At 42.4% G+C, this 23,570-nt stretch overlaps 1 protein-coding gene across 4 annotated transcripts in view; it reads right to left on the bottom strand.

Annotated features, from left to right (window-relative positions):
- Positions 1-23,570, bottom strand: part of cnot1 (CCR4-NOT transcription complex, subunit 1) — an 88,661-nt gene that overhangs the window by 4,177 nt on the left and 60,914 nt on the right. For 3 of the 4 annotated variants that reach the window (XM_060928363.1, XM_060928362.1, XM_060928365.1), the window contains 22 exons: positions 22,078-22,218; positions 21,815-21,994; positions 21,617-21,733; positions 21,405-21,515; positions 19,731-19,808; positions 19,467-19,644; positions 17,271-17,401; positions 16,883-17,179; positions 16,633-16,773; positions 16,429-16,533; positions 16,216-16,335; positions 10,658-10,855; positions 10,420-10,562; positions 7,608-7,716; positions 7,277-7,446; positions 5,972-6,203; positions 5,457-5,705; positions 3,668-3,831; positions 1,161-1,278; positions 975-1,076; positions 704-877; positions 125-274 (listed from right to left, as the gene is read on the bottom strand). In XM_060928363.1, coding sequence (XP_060784346.1) covers positions 125-274; positions 704-877; positions 975-1,076; positions 1,161-1,278; positions 3,668-3,831; positions 5,457-5,705; positions 5,972-6,203; positions 7,277-7,446; positions 7,608-7,716; positions 10,420-10,562; positions 10,658-10,855; positions 16,216-16,335; positions 16,429-16,533; positions 16,633-16,773; positions 16,883-17,179; positions 17,271-17,401; positions 19,467-19,644; positions 19,731-19,808; positions 21,405-21,515; positions 21,617-21,733; positions 21,815-21,994; positions 22,078-22,218 — 3,408 coding nt within the window. The remainder of the gene's footprint in view (positions 1-124; positions 275-703; positions 878-974; positions 1,077-1,160; positions 1,279-3,667; positions 3,832-5,456; positions 5,706-5,971; positions 6,204-7,276; positions 7,447-7,607; positions 7,717-10,419; positions 10,563-10,657; positions 10,856-16,215; positions 16,336-16,428; positions 16,534-16,632; positions 16,774-16,882; positions 17,180-17,270; positions 17,402-19,466; positions 19,645-19,730; positions 19,809-21,404; positions 21,516-21,616; positions 21,734-21,814; positions 21,995-22,077; positions 22,219-23,570) is intronic. The other variant, XM_060928364.1, reaches the window with a different exon arrangement.

The raw sequence follows: 23,570 nt of genomic DNA, 5'->3' as shown, positions 1-23,570 counted from the left end.
GAGTTAATCTTGCTAACGATATAGTTTTTCTAACAGCACACTTACAAAATGTTCAGAACGGTGTATAAAATTCCATGAAGTGACCTCATCACCATTGTGATTGAATCAGACTGGGACTCTGTACCTGCAGGTTGCTGCGCAGCTCGGAGAGGAAAGTGACAGGAGAGCGAGTCTTCAGGTACGAGTCCAGATCCTTCTTGAATTGGGAGGGCATCACACCGGTGAAGTTGGTGAGGATGCGTGGAGCGATGTTAATCTCACTTAGCATGTCCACCTGGTTAAAGGGGAAGACGTGCAAAAACGTTAACGCAAATATCCGACAAGAAAGGATCAAATTGCACGCAGCTGCGATTGTAATTACCATTAAAATGATTTGTAGTGTTGGATTTTACATGTAGGCATACGAAATTTAATGACTACTAGTCATACGTCTTCATTTCACACTAAAACTCAACATTCTCCATTTTCCTGGACACCCGTCCCCTGCCGAGACCGTGCATTTGCCAGCACATCTATTTTCCCTTTTTAAAGACATGCATTAATATCAGAGTACTCCGATGTTAAAATGCAGAGTTCCTAGGAAGTTCAGTCAGCCTGAGCACATTTAAGTACCAAAACTATCCCCTTTTTGCTTTAATTCAGACTTCAACAGGCACAAAGTCATAAAGATGCCTCTTCATTGTGAACGACACGGGCGTACTACCTTGAGGTTGGGTGTGAAGGGGTCTGGAAGCCTCATATTGCGGGGAAAGGCACTCAGGATCAGGTTTCTCAGCTGGATACAATTGGGTGGAATCACGTCACAGAAACCATAGTGATAATCGCACAGGAACTCTGGGAAGTCGTGCAGCAGGACCAGAAGAACCCGCAAGGTGCCCTAAAAGATTTACGACACGTAGATCGTCTCCAAATACAAGACTAACAATTCCACCTTCAAAGATTAGGATGATGGAGCAATTAAAGGGCTTTCATACCTTATAGAGGATTTGCATAGGTTTGTTAAGCTCGACGTTCCTCAGGAAGGGGGCCAGGAACTTAAACAAGTCGATCAGCAGCTGAGCATACATGGGCCATCCCTGCAGCCGGACATAATGCAAACAAATTAGGATCATCGAAATATGGCACGAATGGCAAGTTTTGCATTTTCAACAAATGCCTACCTTCTGCTGAGGGGTGTGTGCCAGCATTCTGGCTATAAAGATTCGATGTGAGATGAGCTCCAGCCAGGCATAGACAAAGCCAGGTGCTTTAGTTGGCCTCAAGATGTGGAAGGTGTTGCTTTAACAAAAATAAAAAGTTAATTTAACTTGAACTACAAAAATAACCACCACACTCCATTCACAGTGATGCTTGTAAATATAGCAGACAGCTAGGAATTATTAACAAGGAGTACAAGTGTGTCCATTTTACAGTTTTGTTTTGTGTACCCATCTCTACCCGGATCCTCTAGGTCAGAGTTTTCGATGTGAGAAGCAGCTCATGACCACCACAACGAAACTAACAGCTGGTCTGAGTGTTTGACATCTATATACTAATGCATATCAAAATCCCAAAACAGTTCAAACTGCATGAAATTTAAACCCCACCCCCAAGAACGTGCTGGACAGGGATGCTTTGGCTGTGATGAGTCTTTGCGTGCAGATCGTCTAGAAGTACATCAAGTACATGGGTGAACATGTATAGTGGTTTTAGAATTTTCTATATTTCTGCATAAATATGACCCAAGACAATCAGATTTTCACACAAATCCTAAAAGTAGATAAAGAGAACCCAGTTAAACAAATGAGACAAAAATATTATACTTGGTCATTTATTTATTGAGGAAAATGATCCAATATTACATATCTGTGAGTGGCAAAAGTATGTGAACCTTTGCTTTCAGTATCTGGTGTGACCCCCTTGTGCAGCAATAACTGCAACTAAACGTTTGCGGTAACTGTTGATCAGTCCTGCACAACGGCTTGGAGGAATTTTAGCCCGTTCCTCCATACAGAACAGCTTCAACTCCGGGATGTTGGTGAGTTTCGTCACATGAACTGCTCGCTTCAGGTCCTTCCACAACATTTCCATTGGATTAAGGTCAGGACTTTGACTTGGCCATTCAAAAACATTAACTTTATTTTTCTTTAACCATTCTTTGGTAGAACAACTTGTGTGCTTAGGGTCGTCTTGCTGCATGACCCACCTTCTCTTGAGATTCAGTTCATGGACAGATGTCCTGACATTTTCCTTTAAAATTCACTGGTATAATTCAGAATTCATTGTTCCATCAATGATGGCAAGCCGTCCTGGCCCAGATGCAGCAAAACAGGCCCAAACCATGATACTACCACCACCATGTTTCACAGATGTGATAAGGTTCTTATGATGGAATGCAGTGTTTTCCTTTCTCCAAACAGAACGCTTCTCATTTAAACTAAAAAGTTCTATTTTGGTCTCATCCATCCACAAAACACTATTCCAATAGCCTTCTGGCTTGCCCACGTGATCTTTAGCAAACTACAGATGAGCAGCAATGTTTTTGGAGAGCAGTGGCTTTCTCCTTGCAACCCTGCCATGCACAACATTGTTGTTCAGTGTTCTCCTGATGGTGGACTCATGAACATTGGCTAATGTGAGAAAGGCCTTCAGTTGCTTAGAAGTTACCCTGGGGTCCTTTGTGACCTCGCTGACTATTACACGCCTTGCTCTTGGAGTGATCTTTGTTGGCCGACCACTCCTGGGGAGGGTAACAATGGTCTTGAATTTCCTCCATTTGTACACAATCTGTCTGACTGTGGATTGGTGGAGTCCAAACTCTCTAGAGATGGTTTTGTAACCTTTTCCAGCCTGATGAGCATCAACAACACTTTTTCTGAGGTCCTCAGAAATCTCCTTTGTTCGTGCCATGATACACTTCCACAAACATGTGCTGTGAAAATCAGACTTTGATAGATCCCTGTTCTTTAAATAAAACAGGGTGCCCACTCACACCTGATTGTTATCCCATTGACTGAAAACACCTGACTCTAATTTCACCTTCAAATTAACTGCTAATCCTAGAGGTTCACATACTTTTGCCACTCACAGATATGTAATATTGGATCATTTTCCTCAATGAATAAATGACCAAGTATAATATTTTTGTCTCATTTGTTTAACTGGGTTCTCTTTATCTACTTTTAGGACTTGTGTGAAAATCTGATGTTTTGGGTCATATTTATGCAGAAATATGGAAGATTCTAAAGGGTTCACAAACAAGCACCACTGTAGATGGCAGCTCTGGACACTTACAGTTTTGGCTGAGGACTACAACTGGAATGAAAACCTGGTGTCCTCTTCGTGCTGCTCGCTCTACCATTCAACGATTATCTTTGTGCTACGATGCTTTTGGGAAACTCGGCACTGATTAGTTTGTTTTTCGCACACCATTGCTCACTGCTTTCCCATTGTGTACGGGCATTAAAAAAGGTCATATGATAAAATGCTTACTGACTGCGTTAGGTCAGGCCAGATGGGAAAAATATTTGGTACGAGGTCCTGGCGTACAGACCTCAATCCGTACAGCATGACCTTAAGCCAAATAAATATTTTCCTGTCCAGCCCTCCCACACAAAATCAATCAATAAGTACATAGCACTAGTCGAATAGCACAATGTCATTAAGAACTAACAAAAGCTTGCGTTACCAGAAGGCAGTGAGGGTCTGGAAATTGATGGTCTCCAGTACATGCTCAGGGGCATTAAGCTCCAGGAGCAGCATGATGAAAATGCGGTGGTATGGCAGCTGCTGGAAATCCGCCTGTCTGACATCATGGTCTTGGATCAGTACGCCCACTACAATGCCCAATACCTACATGCGCGCACACACCAGAAAGGCGATCAGTCCAAAGCCTCAAGCAAAATCAAATCAGATCCGTCTTTGCAGTTTCATCAATCTCAACTCAGGGTCATTCCATGTCAATTCACACACACCCTCCCCAGTGACACCTCTTCAATTTGCCTGATATTTATTTTATTAGTGCCTTATGATGTCAAAAGAAAGAATCCAAAATTTTAGCTTTCTAGCTGGAACGGTTTTTGAATTTTGGCCCTTCAAAGTTTAGGTGCCACGCCCACTTTTGGGGTCTGGGAATTGTACACTTAATTTGTAAGCATTTTTGGAGACCCATATCTTTTGTTCTAAGGGGAATATAGACCTGTAAATTGCTATATCTATGTATTCTGGCGCTGTCTATCAGATTCTGCACCTAAAAATAGCACAAGTTTACTAACTTTAGAGATATTAACCCCTTAAAAGTGTGGGTTTTTTTTTTTTTAATGACAATTTTTTTTTTTTTGACATTTCAGGGGTCCATATCTTGGAAAGTTTTTGTGTTGATAGGGTTTAAACTGATTTATCATCATATTTGGGAACTCTACTGTGTACTTGGAGTGTTTTCAGGGCACTCAGAGGTTTGGTGGGGGTACAGGAGGGCCCCAAATATGGCTTCGGGACAAAATTACCGTTTGGTATGTCCTACTTCAGGCCATGTGGGCACATGATGACTGGAATGAGCCTTTAACCCTATCAACAGACACCTTTTATCAAACTTTTAAGCCAATAAAAACTTTATCCAACTCCTTCAATATAAACTAAGCATTTGTATATGGTACTATTTCTGCATATTTTCTGAAAAATCCTAAGTCCGGAAAGTAGATCAACTGTTGTTTTGACTGCCTATTCATGTTTAAGGTAGTAAAAGCACACCCATATAGTGATTTTAATCTATGGGAAGATTATTTATACCCAATACCCCATTAGTTATATTGACAATTACAAGGGATAAACCCTTTCCCGGCTGTTTCACGATGCTGTTTTTTTTTTTTTTTTACATTTGACACCTTTCCCTGTATCCAACCAAACTCTGACCACTATACACTTAATAGTTAAATGCATCTTTCAAACAGGAACAGGAAAGATGCAAACAAGGGGATGATCCCAAGGAAAACATCCTAGTTGCTTTACTACATTTGTTCTGACATCCGATCTAGAAGTTAAACCTAGACTCATCAGGGTTTTTTTTTTTTCAAGAAAAGGGGAAGGGGCCCCTAGCCACTCATGTGGGGAAAATTAGCATATTATTTGATAATTAATTGATTGCAATTTACAGGTCTATATCCCCCTTAGAACAAAAAATATGGGCCTCCAAAAATGCTTGCAAATTAAGTGCGCAATTCCCGGACCCCGAAAGTGGGCGTGGCACCCAAACTTTGAAGGGCCATAACTCAAAAAACGTTCGAGCTAGGAAGCTAAAATTTTGGATTCTTTCATTTGACATCATAAGGCACTAAGAAAAATAAATATTAAGGCAAATTGAATAGGTGTCACTGGGGAGGTTTTGGGCATTTGTGTGAATTGACATGGAATGACCCGTTGATCTTTTTCAAATCCACTTGCTGGAGGCAGGTCATGTTCTTTGATCTTTCATCCCACACCTTGTTTAACAGGTTGATCTTGGTGACCGTGTTTGTGGCCTCTCCGGAGTGCTTGACGAGCAGGGCGATGAGGCGGACAAACGCGTCCAGGTTGTGGTAGCATTTGGCGCGGATGATGGCCGCACTGGCGGCTGGGTTGTGCTGCTGCTCAGCCTGAGCACGGTAGCTTATTTCTACACACATCTCTGTGCACAGCCGGAAGAAACGAGTGATGAGATCATCGGTCTTCAGAATGCCTTGCTGGTGCATCTGCAGACGTGTGAAAGAGTGCATGAAACATAACATCCCTTTTAGACCACATTGGCTTGTAATTTATTTAAAAAACACCCCCCACACACACAATGGCAGCTAGTGGTGAAGCTGGATATCAGAATCCAATATCTATCAATCACTTGATGACAAAACTAAGATGACACAAGAATATATGTCTAATAAGTACATCATGGCTGTATTTTAAAATGTTATGAACACTGCCAAAGAATATAGTGCTTTTTTGTGAATTGACTTGTTCCAACCTGGCCCACGAAGGCAGAGAAGGCTTTGGTGCTGTCCCTGCCAGCAGCAGCGGAGTGGTACAAATTAACCCACTCTCTCAGCAGGTATTCTGCTTTCTCACGCAGGCCTGGAGGATCATCATACTCAGACGCTTGAGAGATCCCAGAGTGCATCATGAAGTTGGGTCCTCCATGGTGCCGGTCGATCATGGCCTCGTAATTGGAGCGAACGACATCCATTAGTTGGGGCAGGCTATAAAAAGACCAATGTTAGAGTGTTAAAAGTTCTCAGCAAAGGGCTGAATTCCAAGAGCAAAGTCAGGATCACTTAAATTTTGCCACCAATCGCTACATGCCCAACGTGGGATGCATTTCAAATAAATTGTGGTTTTGCTCAACATTTTCCCCTGATGCAATGTTGGCGAGGTGTGACAAAATTCTAAGCGGACATGAGCATCGAACCAACACAAAGTATATCCCAGTGTTTCAGCCACATGATGTTGCGGCTGCCACATTTTGGAACAAATTTCAAAAGATGGCTGGACTTGCTCACTGCAGAACAGCATAATATAGACAGACTCGTGAGCTAGAATTAGATAGAAATAGGGATGCGTACCGGTACGCCGGACCGGTTCTGGACTTGTAAAAACGTTTCGGTTCAGGTCCAAAAAAACCAAAACCCCAGTGATTCGGTACTGGACTTGTAAAAAAAAAAAAAAAAAAAAATCTAGCACTCATATATATCCTTTTTGTTCTATACCATCTTGAACCTTCCATAGATCGCGAAATTTGTGCTGGAAAAAGACGAAAACATTCTCATGCATCGCTGTGTATGGCGGCCATTGCTGAATTCCCGAAGTCTCGCAAGTTGTCGCAACTGCTCGTGAGATTTGGATGACGTCAAGAGAAGCTAGCGATGTGATTGGCTAAACACCACGTGGCTGCCAGTGGGCGCCATATTGGACATTTAGAGGTCTTTTGTGTTTTCTCGGCAGCAGACGGGGTCATGTTTGTTTGACCTCCCTGGTTTACACAATGCCGCGGCGTACTAGCAGCAAGGTATGGGACCATGTAACAAAACTCCCACAGAACCAGGCAAAGTGTAAACTTTGTGAGAGCATTATCCACACTGCTGGAGGTACTTCTAACATTGCAAGACATTTGCCAAGTTGCTCGCGTTATGCTGTTATAACATTATTCAACTATGCCATGGGTTCAGGTCCGGACTTATTAGGTTCGGACCTGAACCTAAACCTCTGGATGCGAATCCGGACCTGAACGTGGGTTTAGGTACGCATCCCTAGATAGAAATGTGTGCGTTCTAACCCTTCTGGTGCATTCGCTCTGGAGTGTGCGCAGGTCCTCATCAGAGTCTCGATGGTGTGGAACAGGTCCGCTTCTGTGATGTGGCTCACGCTGCGCTCATCCACCAACAGCAACTTCACCAGCTGCATCGCGAACGCCACCGCCATGTAGTGCAGACCGTTCTCCATCGACTGGAAAGAGAAGCAAGACATCCAAAGATATAACACACACACCGCTTCTGATGGAGGACAAATACCAGCTTCATTAAAAAAAAAATTACAGCCAAATCACTCGGGACAGATTCTAAGAGCCAGGGTGCAGAAAAACAGGGACGTGCATAAATGAACCTTACCTGTGCAAGGTGCAGGTCATACTGCTGCATGTTGACTAGGTGGTTTCTGATCAAAAGCTCCACTGCTTCCACGTTGTACTTGTACTCATCACGACACTCAATCAAGCACCTGTTGCATTTAAGAGCACAAACCAAACGAGACCCGTTTCAGAATCGGCACAACTTCACCCTATGGAGCTCTTGCAGTCACGTGACCGAATCCCGGCTGGAATGTAAACAGCCGCCATCTTGTCGGTCAACAACACAGCTGAAAATTGTTGCACTCGTGTACAAAACGGATCAATTTCAACCGACGGACTACACGGCTCATTTTCCTAATGAACAGATAACTAGATATATGTCTAAAATAAACGACCTACAGATTAGTGACCCTTATGGCTTACCGGACGGAGTTTTCACGACCGTGTCAGTGGATATTGAACTGCCAGAGGTGGAATACCCAGACGTGTATAATTACCTCATTAACTTTCCCTCGCTGTTCAGTGGTGAAGCACTGCGTGCTTATAAATCTCTGGACAGTTATCTTTACAGAAATTCAGGATTTGTCAGCCCCCCTAAGATGTGGCATCTTGTAAACAAGAAAATAACAATCCTCATTGGACGGGTAAGTCACTTAAGTATTACTAGTACTGATACTAGATATATCAGTAGTATCTAGTATAGCACTGACCAGCCGATTATGGTTGAATATTTTATATTATCAGTTAGATCAAGTATCAGTAGTCTATCACTATTACTGTATATATGGTATACCTGATAGCAGCAATCCATTTTGCACGCCTGTCAGGGTCCCGTGGCAGCCTATGAAACTTTCTTCCCGATTTCTGACCTCTCCTGTTGTGGCATTTATATGCCATACAACTCTCTGGCATTGTGGCATGGTAATATTTGCAGATTTGGGCGAAAAACAACGAAAGTCAGTGTCGGTAAATTGCGATGGCGGAAATATGGCGTTTGACCGACAAGATGGCGTCTGTTTACAATCTGGATCGGCTGTGACGTCACATGCAAGTGGACTGTAGTCAAGTTTTTGGCCAGGTGAAGTTGATTAAGCCTGCCATATTATTTATTTATTCATTCTAAACAATCTAGTAGTGTGTGCACGAGTAAACAAGTTAAATCTTCAAGCAGAAACACAGAACCATGGCCTCACTTTCGTTTATAAATGCCTTGAGACCTCAAGAATGGCACAGGAATAGTTTTAAGTGTTAACAATAAATTTAACATAGTAATTTTTATGATTTAAGTGACTCGTATCGGTTGCGGTCTGAGTGAATGACCTTGACATCTGTGACGTCACCACAGGAAGGTTATCAGTCTCACCATTTCGGCTATACTAAAAACACAGAGCTGACTGCAACTCTGATCCTCCATTTTGAGCTAATTTATCGCCATGCCACGTAGATGTGTTGCTGGCCGGTGCAGCAACACGACAGAAGGTGGATTTATGTTGCATTCATGGCCCAAGAATGTTCAAACTGCAAAGATTTGGACACACTGGGCACCTACGAAGTGGTCTCTCTTCTGCTCTGCACATTTTACTGAAGACTCGTTCGAGACCTCTGATCTGTTGAGGAGCGTTGGCTACAAGCCTGTATTGAAAGAGGGTGCAGTACCAACAAAACAAGTACTTATTTTTTTTAAAAAGGAAAGCAAGTTCAGTTGCACCAGTCCTCCTGCAGTGTGAGCCGAGGGTTGCTAAAACCCGGGACGGAACGGGACACATTATCACTCGGGCAGTGACCTCCCTGCAGTTGTTGCTAAAACCAGTGACGTTCCGTCCAGTCCCGAGTTTTAGTAACTGCCTGAGCTGAGCAGTAATGGCGGAGTACTCAGTATGGAGAAAATGGAGAATGAGTGGCCCAGCCATCTGATTTCTCCACTGGATATGCTTTCCTCAGCAGCAATATCTTGCCCTTACGTGGAAGAAGCGAATGAACGGAGAACTAAACAAACTGAAAGTCAGATTATTTCAAAAACAATCGGCCACAAGATCGGTCTTCGAGAAGCGAGAACACAGACGGGTAAGCTCCAACTATTATTTGGATTTAAAAACATAAAAAAAAAAAAACCTGGTTTACACGCATTTAGATTAATCCATGTAACTTGTATTGTATGTTTAAGTTACCGGTATAAGATTATTTAATTTGCTTCAGAATGCGATTCTCAGTTCATCTGATTATTTAATTAGCCTTTAATGTTTTATCAATGAAAATGCATGCATGTACATGCATGTTGCATAACACCCATCCTGTTTTAATGAGAGTCAACCCACAATTAATGAAGTCAAATCAGTCTGAGTTGAGCAAGTCCGTAACGGTATTTCTTACTTTCACCATAAACTTTTATTTATATGACTTTGGTCTGCAGCTGTCAAAGGCCTTGGCTTTAAAACCGGTTCCTGCTGTAACATCACACGCTCAGGGCTGGCTGGCTCAGCGGGGCAGCTCCAATGCCAACTTTGCCGTCGATTTTAACTCTCAAAAATATATATTTTTTTATTCCCATTTATGCAGCATGCAAGAGTCAAGGATGAAGATACTATCCACTCAGAAATTTATTTTAAAAAAAAGGTTCTGCATCTCTGCTTTAAGGAATTTGTTTAGCTGAGAGTGCAAATATAAGAAAAACTGGGGGGGGTGTAAAGTTTCCCAAAACAAGAAACTAATTGGGGTGTGGCAGGAATGGGATTGCACCTACACTGTGTGCAAAGGGAAGGGGGGGGAATGATAGTTATTTCATCGTTTCCCCTTACAAGCTTAATTCCTGACAGCCTTAAGATCTTATTCTGATGCTCGTGTTTCTAACCAACCTGGTGATTTGCTTGTTGCACCACTGTGGCCCGTAGGCTCTGCTGTCCTGCAGTGCCTTCAGCACCAGCAGGTGGCACTCTCTGTAGCTCAGCAGCAGTTCAGCATCTGCACCACTGGTCGCGTCCAACAGACCCTCAACAGCCTGACGAGAGAAAGCAAGCAAGGAAAAGGGAGACAAAAATTGAAATCCTGCAATGCGGCCAAATCCTCATCTTTAGACTCTGAACTTCAACTCACTTTCTGCAGCAGGCCCAGTGCAGTGATGGCATCACGGGAATTACGTGCCATCACCACAGCTTCAAGCAGGCTGCGCAAGGCCTGGGCTTGTGGGTTCATGGCCAAAGCTGGAGGGATAGCATGCAGGTGCTGTTCCAGGTCAGAGATGCACTTATCGTAGATGTGAGCCATGTCATCTGTAGGCCATGCCTGCTGCTGCTAATACACAAGAAACGTGAGGATTTAAAGCTACGCTGCAATCTGTTTAAACCTTAATTACTGATCCAAGATATTAAGCAACAATTTGTACAGCACATCTTTCAGAATCGATGCGCAAATGCTTGTGCGCACATGAAAGTGAATGCACAAGTGCTTATTTAATATCCTGCTGGTATTTTTGCAACATGAGGAACTACGACTAAAACTAGAAGAAGGCAACATTCCAATGAGTATTTCACCGAAATCCGTACAGTGGTGCTTGAAAATTTGTGAACCCATTCTTTTTTTTTTCCTTTTTTATAATTTCTGCATATTATCCAAAACACCAGGCTCCTAAAAGCCCTAAAATAGACTGTCATTTTCCACAATAAATTACTAAGTTGAAACCATCCTCAATTGGCTTTAACTCTGGAATGTTTAGTAGGTTTCCGCACACGAACTGGACACATTCCCACTGAATTAAAGGGGCCGGCTCAACCTTCCCAGAATCCAACTCATTTTTTTTTATTTGAAAGCACATGACCCTTACCTGCTAGCTCAGTGCAGTTTAAAAAAAAACCCTGCAAAGTCACCGTTAGTCATCCCTTTGAAAGCTAATCTCAAACTTTTCCTTCATCAAGACATGGAATCTCTGAACTAAATATGCCTTTTCTTTCCTTAGCATTTGCCTTGGGTTCATTACAATGGAACCGCCACCATATTGGGGGCGGGGACAAAAAAAAAAAAATCCCACCCAAACAGTGCAACGGTTGAAAAAATTTAAAATCCATACTTTGAGAAAATATCTTCATTTTCATGTTACAATTAAAGATCTCTGGCCTAGGACGTCATGGAATTGTTGCCGACTCTTTTTGGAATATCACTTGCAAGGAAAATGGTGACTCGTTTCTTGGGACAAAAGATTCCAGGAAGGGTGAGCCAGCCCCTTTAAGGTCAGGACTTTGACTTGGCCATTGAAAAACGCATTTTCTTCAACTATTCTTTGGTCGAACAACTTGTGTGCTTCGGGTCTTTGTCTTGCTGTACGACCCCGCTTCTCTTGAGGTTCAGTTCAAGGACGCATCTTGAATTTTTCTTTTTGAATTCTCTGGAACAACTCAGAATTCATCATTACATCAAGGACAGCAAGCCGTCCTGGCCCAGACGCAGCAAAATGGGCCCAAACCATGATACTACCACCACAGTGTTTCATATAGGAGATAAGGGTCGTATACTGGAATGCAGCGTTTTCCTTTCTCCAAACATGCTTCTTATTTAAACCAAAAAGTTCTATTTTGGTCTCATCAGCCCATTAAACGTTTCCAATAGTTCTTTTGGGGAACTAGTGGCTTTCTCCTGGCAAACTACTGTTCTTCAGAGTTCTCCTGATGGTGGACTCAGGCCAACGTAAACGCAAACACTTCTAAGAATACACATAATCTAACGAATCAGGACTTATTTAGATCTCTACAAATGAGGGATTATTATATCAAAAGTATTTTAACAACTGAGGATAAAATACATCCCATCATAAAGCTACTTGTACAAGCTTGTAGCCAAGCTATTCCAAAGGCTGTGGCAGTCCTGTATGAATGTTTGATGGCTTCTAGAACAGATTCAACATATGTTAAAGTCAAATGGGAAAGAGAGCTGGGTGAGGAGATTCCAGAGGGGATATGGTATGATATGTGGAAAACACATCAAATTACAACACAATCTTTGAAATGGAGGGAATTCAGTTGGAAGAATCTAATTCGGTACTTTATTACACCTAAAATTAGAAGTAAACAGATAAATGTTCAACAGCCATGCTGGAGATTATGCAACCACATGGATCCAGATCATACACACATTTTTTGGAATTGCACAAAAATACAACCCTTCTAGGGGAATATTCACTCAGTTCTCTGTGATGTTTTGGGATATACGATACCTAAATCCTGTCTTGTTTTGTACCTGGGTCATTTGGACTACGTTCACACTGCACCCTGAAACGACCCATATCCGATTTTTTTGCCCATATGCGACCTGTATCCGATTTGTTATTGACAATCTGAACGACACAGATCCGATTTTTTTCACATGCGACCCAGGCCGCTTGGATATGTGGTCCTAATTCCGATGCATATCTGTTATTTTCACATGCGACTGCAGTCTGACCGGACAGGTCGCATTCATGCGACCTACACGTCATCAACAAGAGACAAACGTCACTATTCTGCGTTGGCTAATCCCGCCTCTTTGGTGGAAAACAACATTTGTACAGTTTTCAGAATTTAAATAGACTTTTATAGAATTGATCAAGCTAATGGTGGATTTGGTAGGGACCTGGATGCTAAACCATCCTGTATTACAAGATAAGATTGTTCTGGAAATTTCCAGTAATTTGACCAGGGTCTCTGCACATTTCTGACCAGCAAAAATAATACTTAAGACCATTTTAAGACCACTGAGTATAAAAAATAAGACCACTACCGCGGAACAAATACGTACAGTAAAAAAAAAAAAAAAAGCACACTCTAGGTTAAGTTCAAAGCATTTTTTTTTTTTATAAAAAATGTGCATCTTCAGTTTACAAAACAGAACATTAGCTGCCTTCTCGATATTTTAATAGTAGGGTACTGCTGTAAACAAACAGTGAGGAAACAAATTGATCTTCAGTTAACAAAACAGAACATTAACTGCTTTCTCAATATTTTAATAGTAGGGTACTGCCATGAACAAACAGTGAGGAAGCAAGGAAGTTTGACTACTGATCGAACTGCCTCTGGGGACTGTTGTTGCCCGACTAGCAGCATAGCGCATATGCTTTTCCCCTTTCGAGTGAGCGTCAAGGGCTTTACAGCCCATTGTTGTTAACTTGATGTCTTTCCGACATACCTTACATCTCGCTTCATATTCTGAAGTTGCTGTTGTTAGCCAACTTTTGTATTTTGGCTCCTCAAGCCACTTGTTACTAAACTTACACTTCCCCATCTCCGTTCATGTTCAAGTTCAACCACTTCTTCCTCGTCTGCTCTACTCTCAATGGTTCTACTACCAGTGTTGGGCACGTTACTTTCAAAAAGTAATTAGTTATAGTTACTAGTTACTTTTCCCAAAAAGTAACTGAGTTAGTAACGGAGTTACTTTGTCATAAAAGTAACTAATTACCAGAGAAAGTAATTATTCCGTTACATTTTGTTCCCCCTCAAAAAAAAATCAAATTCAATTAGTGTAATCATAATAAAAGTGAATGTTAAATATGTTTAATGACTGAAATGGACACTTAACAGAACCAATTAGTAAATGTTATCTACACTATATTAATATTTTTGTGGGACAATGTGAGATAAGACATCTATCAAATGTAATATATTTCTGTAGTTATTAAAATTGTTACTAATTACTGGCCACTGACGAGGACAAACGCTTTGTTCCTCGACATAATGTGCATTGCACGTAAACACTCTTGCCTTTTATTTCAAGTAATGAAAAGTCCTGGCTGTATTTCCAGTGTGAAAGCGCAGTGCTGGGCTGACCGCTCGCCATCGCTGGGTCTTCCGATTGAAAGAGCGCGCAGTAGTGCAGTAGGCGTGGCCTACCTACGTATGTTGTCCAAATCTACTCTGATTGGCTTACTGTGCCGTTGTCTCGTGTCTCCCCGCCCCACACGAAAGCAGAGGAAAGAAAGGCTGAGCGAGCAGCGTGCCAGATGAGAACAGCTTTAATAAAGTAACGCAGAGCATTTTATTGTAAGTAACGGGAACGGCGTTATAACGATGTAAAAAGTAATTAGTTAGATTACTCGTTACTAAAAAAAAGTAACGCCGTTAATTTCTAACGCCGTTATTCCCATCACTGTCTACTACATGGATAAAAGAACACACTGCCCCCAGTGGCGTGGTTCCTGCGCTATTAGAACTAGTGCTAGACACACAACGGCTCTTGTGCTACTTGTTCAGCATCTTGATAACAAACGACGCTGGTTGAATAAATAACGTTAGCGCGGAAAAAAAAATCCAGACATATGTTTTTTTTTTCATTTACCGTAGGCTACCCGGATGAAATTTAATACCTCCCATGTGAAATTTAATACCATAGCTCAAAAAATAGCGAAATAATGCTTTTTAAGACCTTAAAAAACACATATTAAAAATAAGACTTAAGACTTTTTAAGGATCCGCGGAGACCCTGTTTGACACCTTCGGTCTCATTAGTCTGCTGCCCACATTCATCAGATTATTGTGCGAGTTCCGCCGCCGCCACAAAAACCACAATCGCCAGGTCTCGCCTCATCTCCATGCTTTACTTGCAAACATGAAGAGTGTGCTTTTTTTTTGTTTACGTATTACGTAGATGTGCTTATTACGTGTCAATTTGCGCATGCGGGACACTTTTGGGTCGTTTTCCGTTCATATTGGAGATCGCATACAAGTCTCATATAATTGGTAATGTGAACAGCCTAAGAAAAAAACCGGATTTCACAACAAATCGGATATGGGTCGTTTCAGGTTGCAGTCTGAACGTAGTGTTGGAGGGCACGGTGCATGAAAGTGACCAATATTTGGTCAGGATTCTTTTGGTGGCTGGGAAGAAGACTATTACTAAGAACTGGCTCAAGTCTGACACTCCAAGTTATAAACAGTGGATGACAATCATAGATGATATATTGGTGATGGAGCATCTCACACAAGTTGAAAATGAAAGATGATGTTTATATAAAAAGATGTGGGAAATGGTTGACATAAGGGAAGACATGATTAATCAGATGTAAGTAACATTTATTAATACAATCTCACACAGGCTCAGTTTTTGTTTGTTTATATCTTTTGTGATTGTCTTTTGGGTTGGTTTTTTCCAATACTATTGACAAGATTGTCTTATATTGATAACTATGAAAACTAAATAAAAGATTGTGGAAAAAACAAAACAAAAACAAAAAAAACACACAAACACTTCTGGAGAGGTTAACATTGATTTTGAATTTCCTCCATCTGTCTGTGGATTGGTGGAGTCCAAATCCCGTAGAAATGGGTTTTGTAACCTTTTCCAGCCTGATGAGCAATAACTCTTTGACGCCCTATACAATACTGGATCATTTTGCCAAGTACCTAATGCAGTTTTCTTCATCTACTTTTAAGACTTGTGAAAATCTGATATTTTCAGGTCATTTATGCAGAAATGACAAATTCTAAATAGCTCAAACATTCAAGAACCACTGTAAATATAATAGGAGCATTATAATAATTCACAGTATTGAACTATGAAATTTATTCAGATTGCTGACAAATTTAGGTCACTGGGAAAACAAAAATTCCGTAGTCTTGAGTGTTGAAACTCAAATGTGCACAGTTTTATCCAAAAACAGACACCGAAACAGCAGCCGATTCTGTACGCACCTTCATCGGCTGGGCCAGAAATCCAGTGGGCTGCGAAAGATCATTGCTAGGCAGGAAGCCTGGCACATTGCGGGCAAACTCCTCATAAACAGCCAGCTGCTTAGGGTCCACACCACCCACCTGCAGAAAAGAGGACGGTTTTGACAAATACGATCAGTCACCCTGCAAATAAATATCTAAGAAACGATTCTGTAATTAGAGGGTAAGGCACACCTTAAGGCGGATCTGCTCTGGCATGCGCTCTGCTTGGTAAGTGAGCACCATGGGGTCGCAGTAGCGCCGGCCTTCCTGGCGAGCATGTTTTCTCAGCTCAAACTCCTACAGCAAACACACAAGCAGCACAGGTTACATGTCTGGAGCACGGAGTTGATCAAAACGAGTGGTGATTAAAACCCCATTTTAAAGTCGTCGTCTTACAGTGGCCAATCTTTTATCCATCTCTGGTCCAGCTTTCTCCACAGCAGTCTTTTGAATGAAGCAGCAGGCCAACTCGCAGTTATCCTGAGCAATGCGGTTAGCCGCCTCCTCCATCATTTCTCTCTGCTGGGGTGTGGGAGTCTGTACAACAATGTCAGTTAGAGCTTCGGAAAAAGAAGGGTAAAAAAAAAAACACCTCACTAGTGTAAAATCAAGTGTGTGATGCGTGTCGAACAAGAAATGAGTGTACCCTGAGGGCAGCAGCAAAGGTGTTTTTCAGGTTGGCGGTGATGTTATTAATAAGCGGCTCTCTGCAGGTGATCATCGCCATTCCAGCAGTTAAATTTCGCATCATGTGGTGCGCAGCAACGCGCATGTGCGATTCCTCAGAGTCGAGAGCAAAGTCCTTCCTGACGATCTGCTCACACGTCGTCATGGCGATCTTGATGGAGCGGTCCACTACGGGGTGAACGAGCTCCTGTACCGCACGCTCGATTGCCTGCCTCACACACTGCTTCAACTGGGGATGTGCCTGCAGCAGCGGGATCTGCTCAGGAAAATAAAACGGCACCGACTCAGTCCTGGCGTGATAAGCAGAATCTTTAGCAATAAATGATCTATAAGGGGACTAAACTTACATTGCTATTGATGTTAATGTGAGGGGCCAGGCCTGCTAGTGCATATACATTGATGTCATGGTAGCTGAACTGTGGTGTGGGCGGCCCAGTGGTGGTGGTGGTCGCTGCAGCAGCAGGAGCTGAAGGAGCAGCTGTGAAGGAAGAAGAAAGTTAAAAGATGACAAGCAAGGAGACTGGAGCAGAGAACGGGAAAACAAATCAAAGCTATCAACAAACTAAAATCAGACTCGGCGTGTTCTCACCAAGTCAGTCATCAACCAAGGTCAAGACTTGAAAACCAGATAACTAAACTCACAACACCACATGAAGGTATTTCCACAGTATCCGGTTTAAAGCTCATAAGCGACGGTTTTAACTTTATGCACATTTGAAACTTTATATGTTTAAAAAAAAACTCCGTAATTTTCTTCTGGTCCCAAGTAGTATTGTTAATAAGTAATAATTAAAATAAGTTAGCGCGGATCGCGGCGAATTTCTGTTCGGCTATTTTCGTGATCGCTCGGCGTGTGATGTCATTTAAGCCAAACAAACCGCTTGAGTCGAGTCCACTTCTGTTTACTTACATTGCCGTTCGGCTTGAGTGCAGACGTGCGTTCGGGAATTTCCAAAATAACCCACGTCTTATTGTTGTGCAGTGAACTGTAACAGGACCGGTTCAGGAAGAAGTTTTTACCTTTTTCCGAGAGAGAAGAGGCGGGGCGAGAGGGTCGGCTTTTTCCGGAAGAGGAGACGAGGCGGAGAGAGTGGATTGTGCGCGTGAAACAAAATCAAGCAGTCAAAGAAGAAACAGAGCAGCAACGCTCAAGCAAAAAGGAGAAGATTGGAGGTAAACATTTTTACTTTTGCTTGCAATTGACAAGTCAAGAATCCTGAGGGATCCTGTACAATCATTGTGGAAATGAGACAAAGGGATATTTCCTCGCTTAGAGTAGGCTGTAAATAGTATAATGCTGCGGATGGCAGGCTAATGTGGCCTACCGGCGCACTGTCCAGTAATCGTTCCCGAAATCCACTAGGGAGGGCAGTTTAATTATTCTTCACAACGGCTCTTATTTAGTATTACGACGAAAGTAGGAATTTATCATAACTACTAGGATAAATCGTTTGGGCGCGAGTCTTATTGAGGTCCTGGGTCACCGCGATCAGAGTCGGCCGAGTCGCTGTCCGATTCCGAGGCTGCACGGTCAAACCTAGCCTGGGCCCGCCCATCCTAAGCGTGACGCAACACGAGGGCCTGTTGCAAGCTTAGTCTGGCCAGGCAAGCTATCTACAGCTCTTCCAAGCTCCCGAAAAATCGTGAGCCAATCAACTTTGAGCATCTCCAACGGCCCTGGGTAGAGGCGTGTTCAAGGCAGTGACGTAGTAGAACTGCGACCGGAAGCCATAGATCGTTTACAGAATCTATGCCGGAAGCGCTTCATTCACTAGAAACATTACGAACATGGAGCAAGTTCTCATTGAAAACGGAGCAAAGAGCAGCCCTGGAGGTATTTACTGAAAGGAAGGACGTTTTCGCCTTGCTCCCGACCGGCTTCGGTAAGAGTTTAATCTACCAGTTAGCCCCGTCGCGTCGCATACGTCAGAGGAAAGAGTGATGTGATTGGTTTAAGCTTCGTCACAGCCTTTTCTGGCTTCGACCAGTAGCAAACTGAGGCATTTCAGGGAGGCGGGTCAACGACGCACTTTGGGAAACGGTTGGGCTTAATATCATTGCCAGACCAAATGCTCGCAGAGCTTTGAAGTCGCGTTAGCCAGACTAGGTCAAACCAGTGAGCCACATTCACCGATTGCTTCGCAACAGCCATAGGGTCATACATATATGATTTCACCTCTTGATATTTAATTTGAAGAGTTCCTGCTTCAAAATCGCTATCAGACATTTTACACAACCTCTCATGACCAAAGTCCGTACACGTGTGCTCGGTTCGCAAATAAAAACAAAACTGCTTCCGGTCTGTTTGGGTTGAATGACGTCACGACGACGGTCCCCTGGCGGTGATAGTGCGCATAAGTGAGATGTAAACAAACCTTCGGAAATTGGGCAAAACAGTATATTTTCACCGTTTTATTCAATTTTAGGGTGCAAATTAAACACCAGGAAGATTGAATTCGCTTTTTGGGTCGTTCTTCTAGACAAAGTTGATATTCTACGTTTCACCTCCGACCGTTGCCTAGAACAGACATTGTGCTTTGTACCTGAAGTGACTACCGGCAGCATTTCTTCAGGTGGCTTCGTTTCCTTCTTTGGTGCAGACAGCTGCTCCTCCAGGTTTTTCAGCTTCTCTTTGTCCTTCAGCAGGTTTCCAGGTTTCAGGTCATTAATGTCCAGGGACAGGTTCTTACATAGTACTTCGATCTCAAACTTCAGGTTTAGCTGTGGAATGAGAGCCATTAGATTTTAGACTGAATTTTCAATCAAGTATAAACGCTCAGGTACATCTGTTCAATGGTTTCGCAGACCTTCAGATCGTGCTCCTGGTGTAGCTCGGCCAATACGTTCATGATGGCCATGGTCCAAGGGTTCTGTGGTCTGAAAACCTTAAAATAAAACCAGGAGAGTTTGGGTTTAGCAAGCTGTCTGAAGAAAGAGGAAAAAAACAACACCCCAAAACCCCCTGTAGCTAGTTTCGGATTTATTGTATTTAACCACCACAGCGCTGTTGAATTCTCAAACCTGGTTTGGTATTGATCTGGCCAGGCGTTCTGTAAAGTAATGTCGACTCGATACGTTTAGTAGGAGTCTCCAGTTTCAGTGCTTCGTAGCAGCTAAGCAGGTTTTACATTATGGGGAAGGCTTTTAGGAGACAGGACTTTTACACTTCCCAGATTCTCCAACATGACAAGGTGTGGAGAGGGTTTTTTTTTGGCTTAAAGGAACAGTCCACCGTACTTCCATAATGAAATATGCTCTTATCTGAATTGAGACGAGCTGATCCGTACCTCTCCGAGCTTTGCGCGACCTCCCAGTCAGTCAGACGCGCTGTCACTTCTGTTAGCAATGTAGCTAGGCTCAGTATGGCCAATGGTATTTTTTGGGGCTGTAGTTAGATGCGACCAAACTCTTCCACGTTTTTCCTGTTTACATAGGTTTATATGACCAGTGATATGAAACAAGTTCAGTTACACAAATTGAAACGTGGCGATTTTCTATGCTATGGAAAGTCCGCACTATAATGACAGGCGTACTAACACCTTCTGCGCGCTTCGACAGCGCATTGATACCTTCACTCCTGAGTGCATCTAACTACAGCCCCAAAAAATACCATTGGCCATACTGAGCCTAGCTACATTGCTAACAGGAGTGACAGCACGTCTGACTGACTGGGAGGTCGCGCAAAGCTCGGAGAGGTACGGAGCAGCTCGTCTCAATTCAGAGAACAACATATTTCATTATGGAAGTACGGTGGACTGTTCCTTTAACTTAAAGAAAAAGAGAGAAGCTCGTGAGGGAACGATTCTATACCCGCTGTATACCTATAACTGAAACTAACCTGTCTTGTGGAGACTCTAACATTACATTTGACTACAAGTTGATTAAAAAGAGGAAAAAAAAATTGCGCCATTTAAATTTAAGTGCTTTTAAACATGTCCTGAAAACGCATCTATTCAGGGAGGCATATCGCTGCCCGTAGAATGTTTATATTACAGCATATTCAATTCATTTTCTTTACTATTACAGCATTAGTTAGATACAAGTTTGTATACAATATATACTTACGGCAAGTATCGGTATTTATATTTATATATTATAAACCTGGGTCAGGCACCATGCTTTGCATGGGCCGGGCCAAATGCAAGTGAGCAAAACTTATTGCTTGGGTTCGTGGCGTTTAACCCAGGAGTAAGACAGGCTAATTATATTTTCTTGTACTTTATCTCCTGTAACGTGCATGTGAGCATATAGCACACGCGCTGTAACTCGAGAAATTTATTTATTAATAACTTATCATTGGCAAATTGCTGTGGTATAAGAGGAATAAAAATCAAAGTTTGCGTGATTACAGGAAAACAACTGAGTTAGGGTGGTGTGATATGCCCTCGAGTGTTTAATTCCTTAAAACAGCGTCCTCTTCCACCAGACAGATCTACAGAACACACAAAAATCTACATAAATGGGGATTGAGAGATGAATACCACACTACGCAGACTGGATTCGAGGACTTTAGCCACGAACGGGACCACATATAGCAGCTCTTGTTGACCTTTCACATAAGCCTCCAGTAACAGAGATTTCAACTCCAAATCCTACACAGCAACACAGCATCAAGGTTACTGATGAGCCATGCAACAATTTTTCCCAGTAGATGTACACTGCAGTGGGGATTTTACAAACTCAAAGAACTCACAGTATAAAGAATGGGTTTGTTTTTAGCCAGGGTGATCATGCCAAGCCAGTGGCCCAAGTTCTTCAGCAGGGATCGATCAGAGAAATTAGCAGCTGCCTTGTCAGAGGTCAGGAGGACCTAAACAAAGCGCAACAGTACCTTTTAAGTAGCTTTATCTTAAAACCTATTCAAATGACCAAATGGTGGCCTTCTGATTACCTTAATGTTCCTGTAGGTTTCATTCAGAACCATTTTAACAAACTCTGAATTCTTCAGCGTGTCGAGGAAGTTGGAGTAAAGGCTATGAAAGTTTGGCTCGATGCTGACACGCTTCATCACGAGGTACTGAGACACCCAGGGCATAAACTCTTCCTTCACAGTCTCCTTCAGCTCTTCAACCTACATGCAGACACACCCCAATTTGCATTTAAAAAGCATAAGGAAGAGAACATGAAAAAAAAAAAATCAGTAGATAAGTCTACCTTTTGAGTCATGTTTGACTGAGAGAGGTTGTTGAAAATGAAAGCGATCTTCTCCTGAATGTTCTCTGGAGGCTCCACGATCCTTTCCGTTTGGTCTGTAGCCACCAGTAGTGTGTCGATGTTCGTGGTGTTGATTGAAGGCTGCGGAGCAAAAGCAAACGCGTTTTACTTCTAACAACTTTCTTTCTCGTAACAGGTCTTCCGTCACCACAATTTAGGGGAGACTTTGGGACTGGACCGTTTTCCCTCTTCTGATTCACACCCAGAAAAGAAAGCTCCGAATGAACAAATCCATTCGTTTGAGCTGCGTCCACACGTATACGGATATTTCTAAAAACGTAGTTTCTCTGTGTGTGTGTGTGTGTGTGTTACGGACCATGAAACTTTTCACTGTTGAGGAAAAAAAAAAAAGCTGTCCTCACAATGTCAACTTGCACAGACCCACTGCAGCTATGAATATGCTAGGTGCTCCGATAATGCGTTTGCACCCTTGGAGTCATCAGAACGCAATACGAGCTGCACTGCTCCTGAATCCACCAATACAAAGTGCACCACAACAGAGAATTTAGATAAGACCCAAGAGTAACCTGACGCACTAGTCCCACCTCATCAGTCCATACACAGGAAGCCTTGGTTGCTTTTTTTTTTTTAGCCTGAGCTCTTTTCACGAACTGTAACCCTGACCAGGATGAAGTGGTTGAATGATGCAGTGATTCCCAACCACTGTGCCGCGGCACATTAGTGTGCCGTGAGAGATCAGGTGTACCGTGGGACATTATCCAATTTCACTTAAGTCAAGTTTATTTTATTTTATTTGTAATTGTTCTGAAAATTATTTATTTACTGCAAATAATTTGTCTTCGTTCGTCTATGCCAGCGATGTATAGTGACGGGCAGAACAATTAAATACTCTTCCAATAGACGGCAGTAGGTAGCCAATTAACCTGTGTATCTACCTGTTGCCATTCAAACAATAGAATTAGTAATGCTTCGGGTGTGACAGCGGTGATAGCAATAGATAAATATTTGAAAAGAAAAAGTACACAATCCAAACTGGGCCCTGGAGAAAATTCTGACCCAGATGAAGGCCCTAGTATAAGTAGAGGTCAGAAGAAAGCAAAAAAGGTGATTTTCCACAAACTATCTATGCGAGCTGGGCTTTTCAAGCATGACTGCTATAAAAACTAAAAAAAGGAGAGTGACTCAGAGCTGTTGAAGATCTTCGTGTGTGTCTTTCTTCAATTCCTACGAGTATATCAGCTTTGTGTTCAACTAAACAGGCCCAGGTTTCCCACTAAGGAAATTGTGAGTAAATTGAGACTAGATTATCATTATATTTCATTTTATATATACACACTTTTGTGATATTTTTGTTTGGTGGTGTGCCATGGGATTTTTCAAATGCAAAATATGTGCCATGGCTCAAGAAAGGTTGGGAAACACTGGAATGATGAACGAACAAACGTTTGGGAATGTATTTTCAGAATTTCCCC

Source organism: Neoarius graeffei, chromosome 8 (genome assembly GCF_027579695.1).
Source record: "Neoarius graeffei isolate fNeoGra1 chromosome 8, fNeoGra1.pri, whole genome shotgun sequence".
Taxonomy (NCBI): domain Eukaryota; kingdom Metazoa; phylum Chordata; class Actinopteri; order Siluriformes; family Ariidae; genus Neoarius; species Neoarius graeffei.
This window is presented reverse-complemented; position numbering and strand designations above follow the sequence as displayed.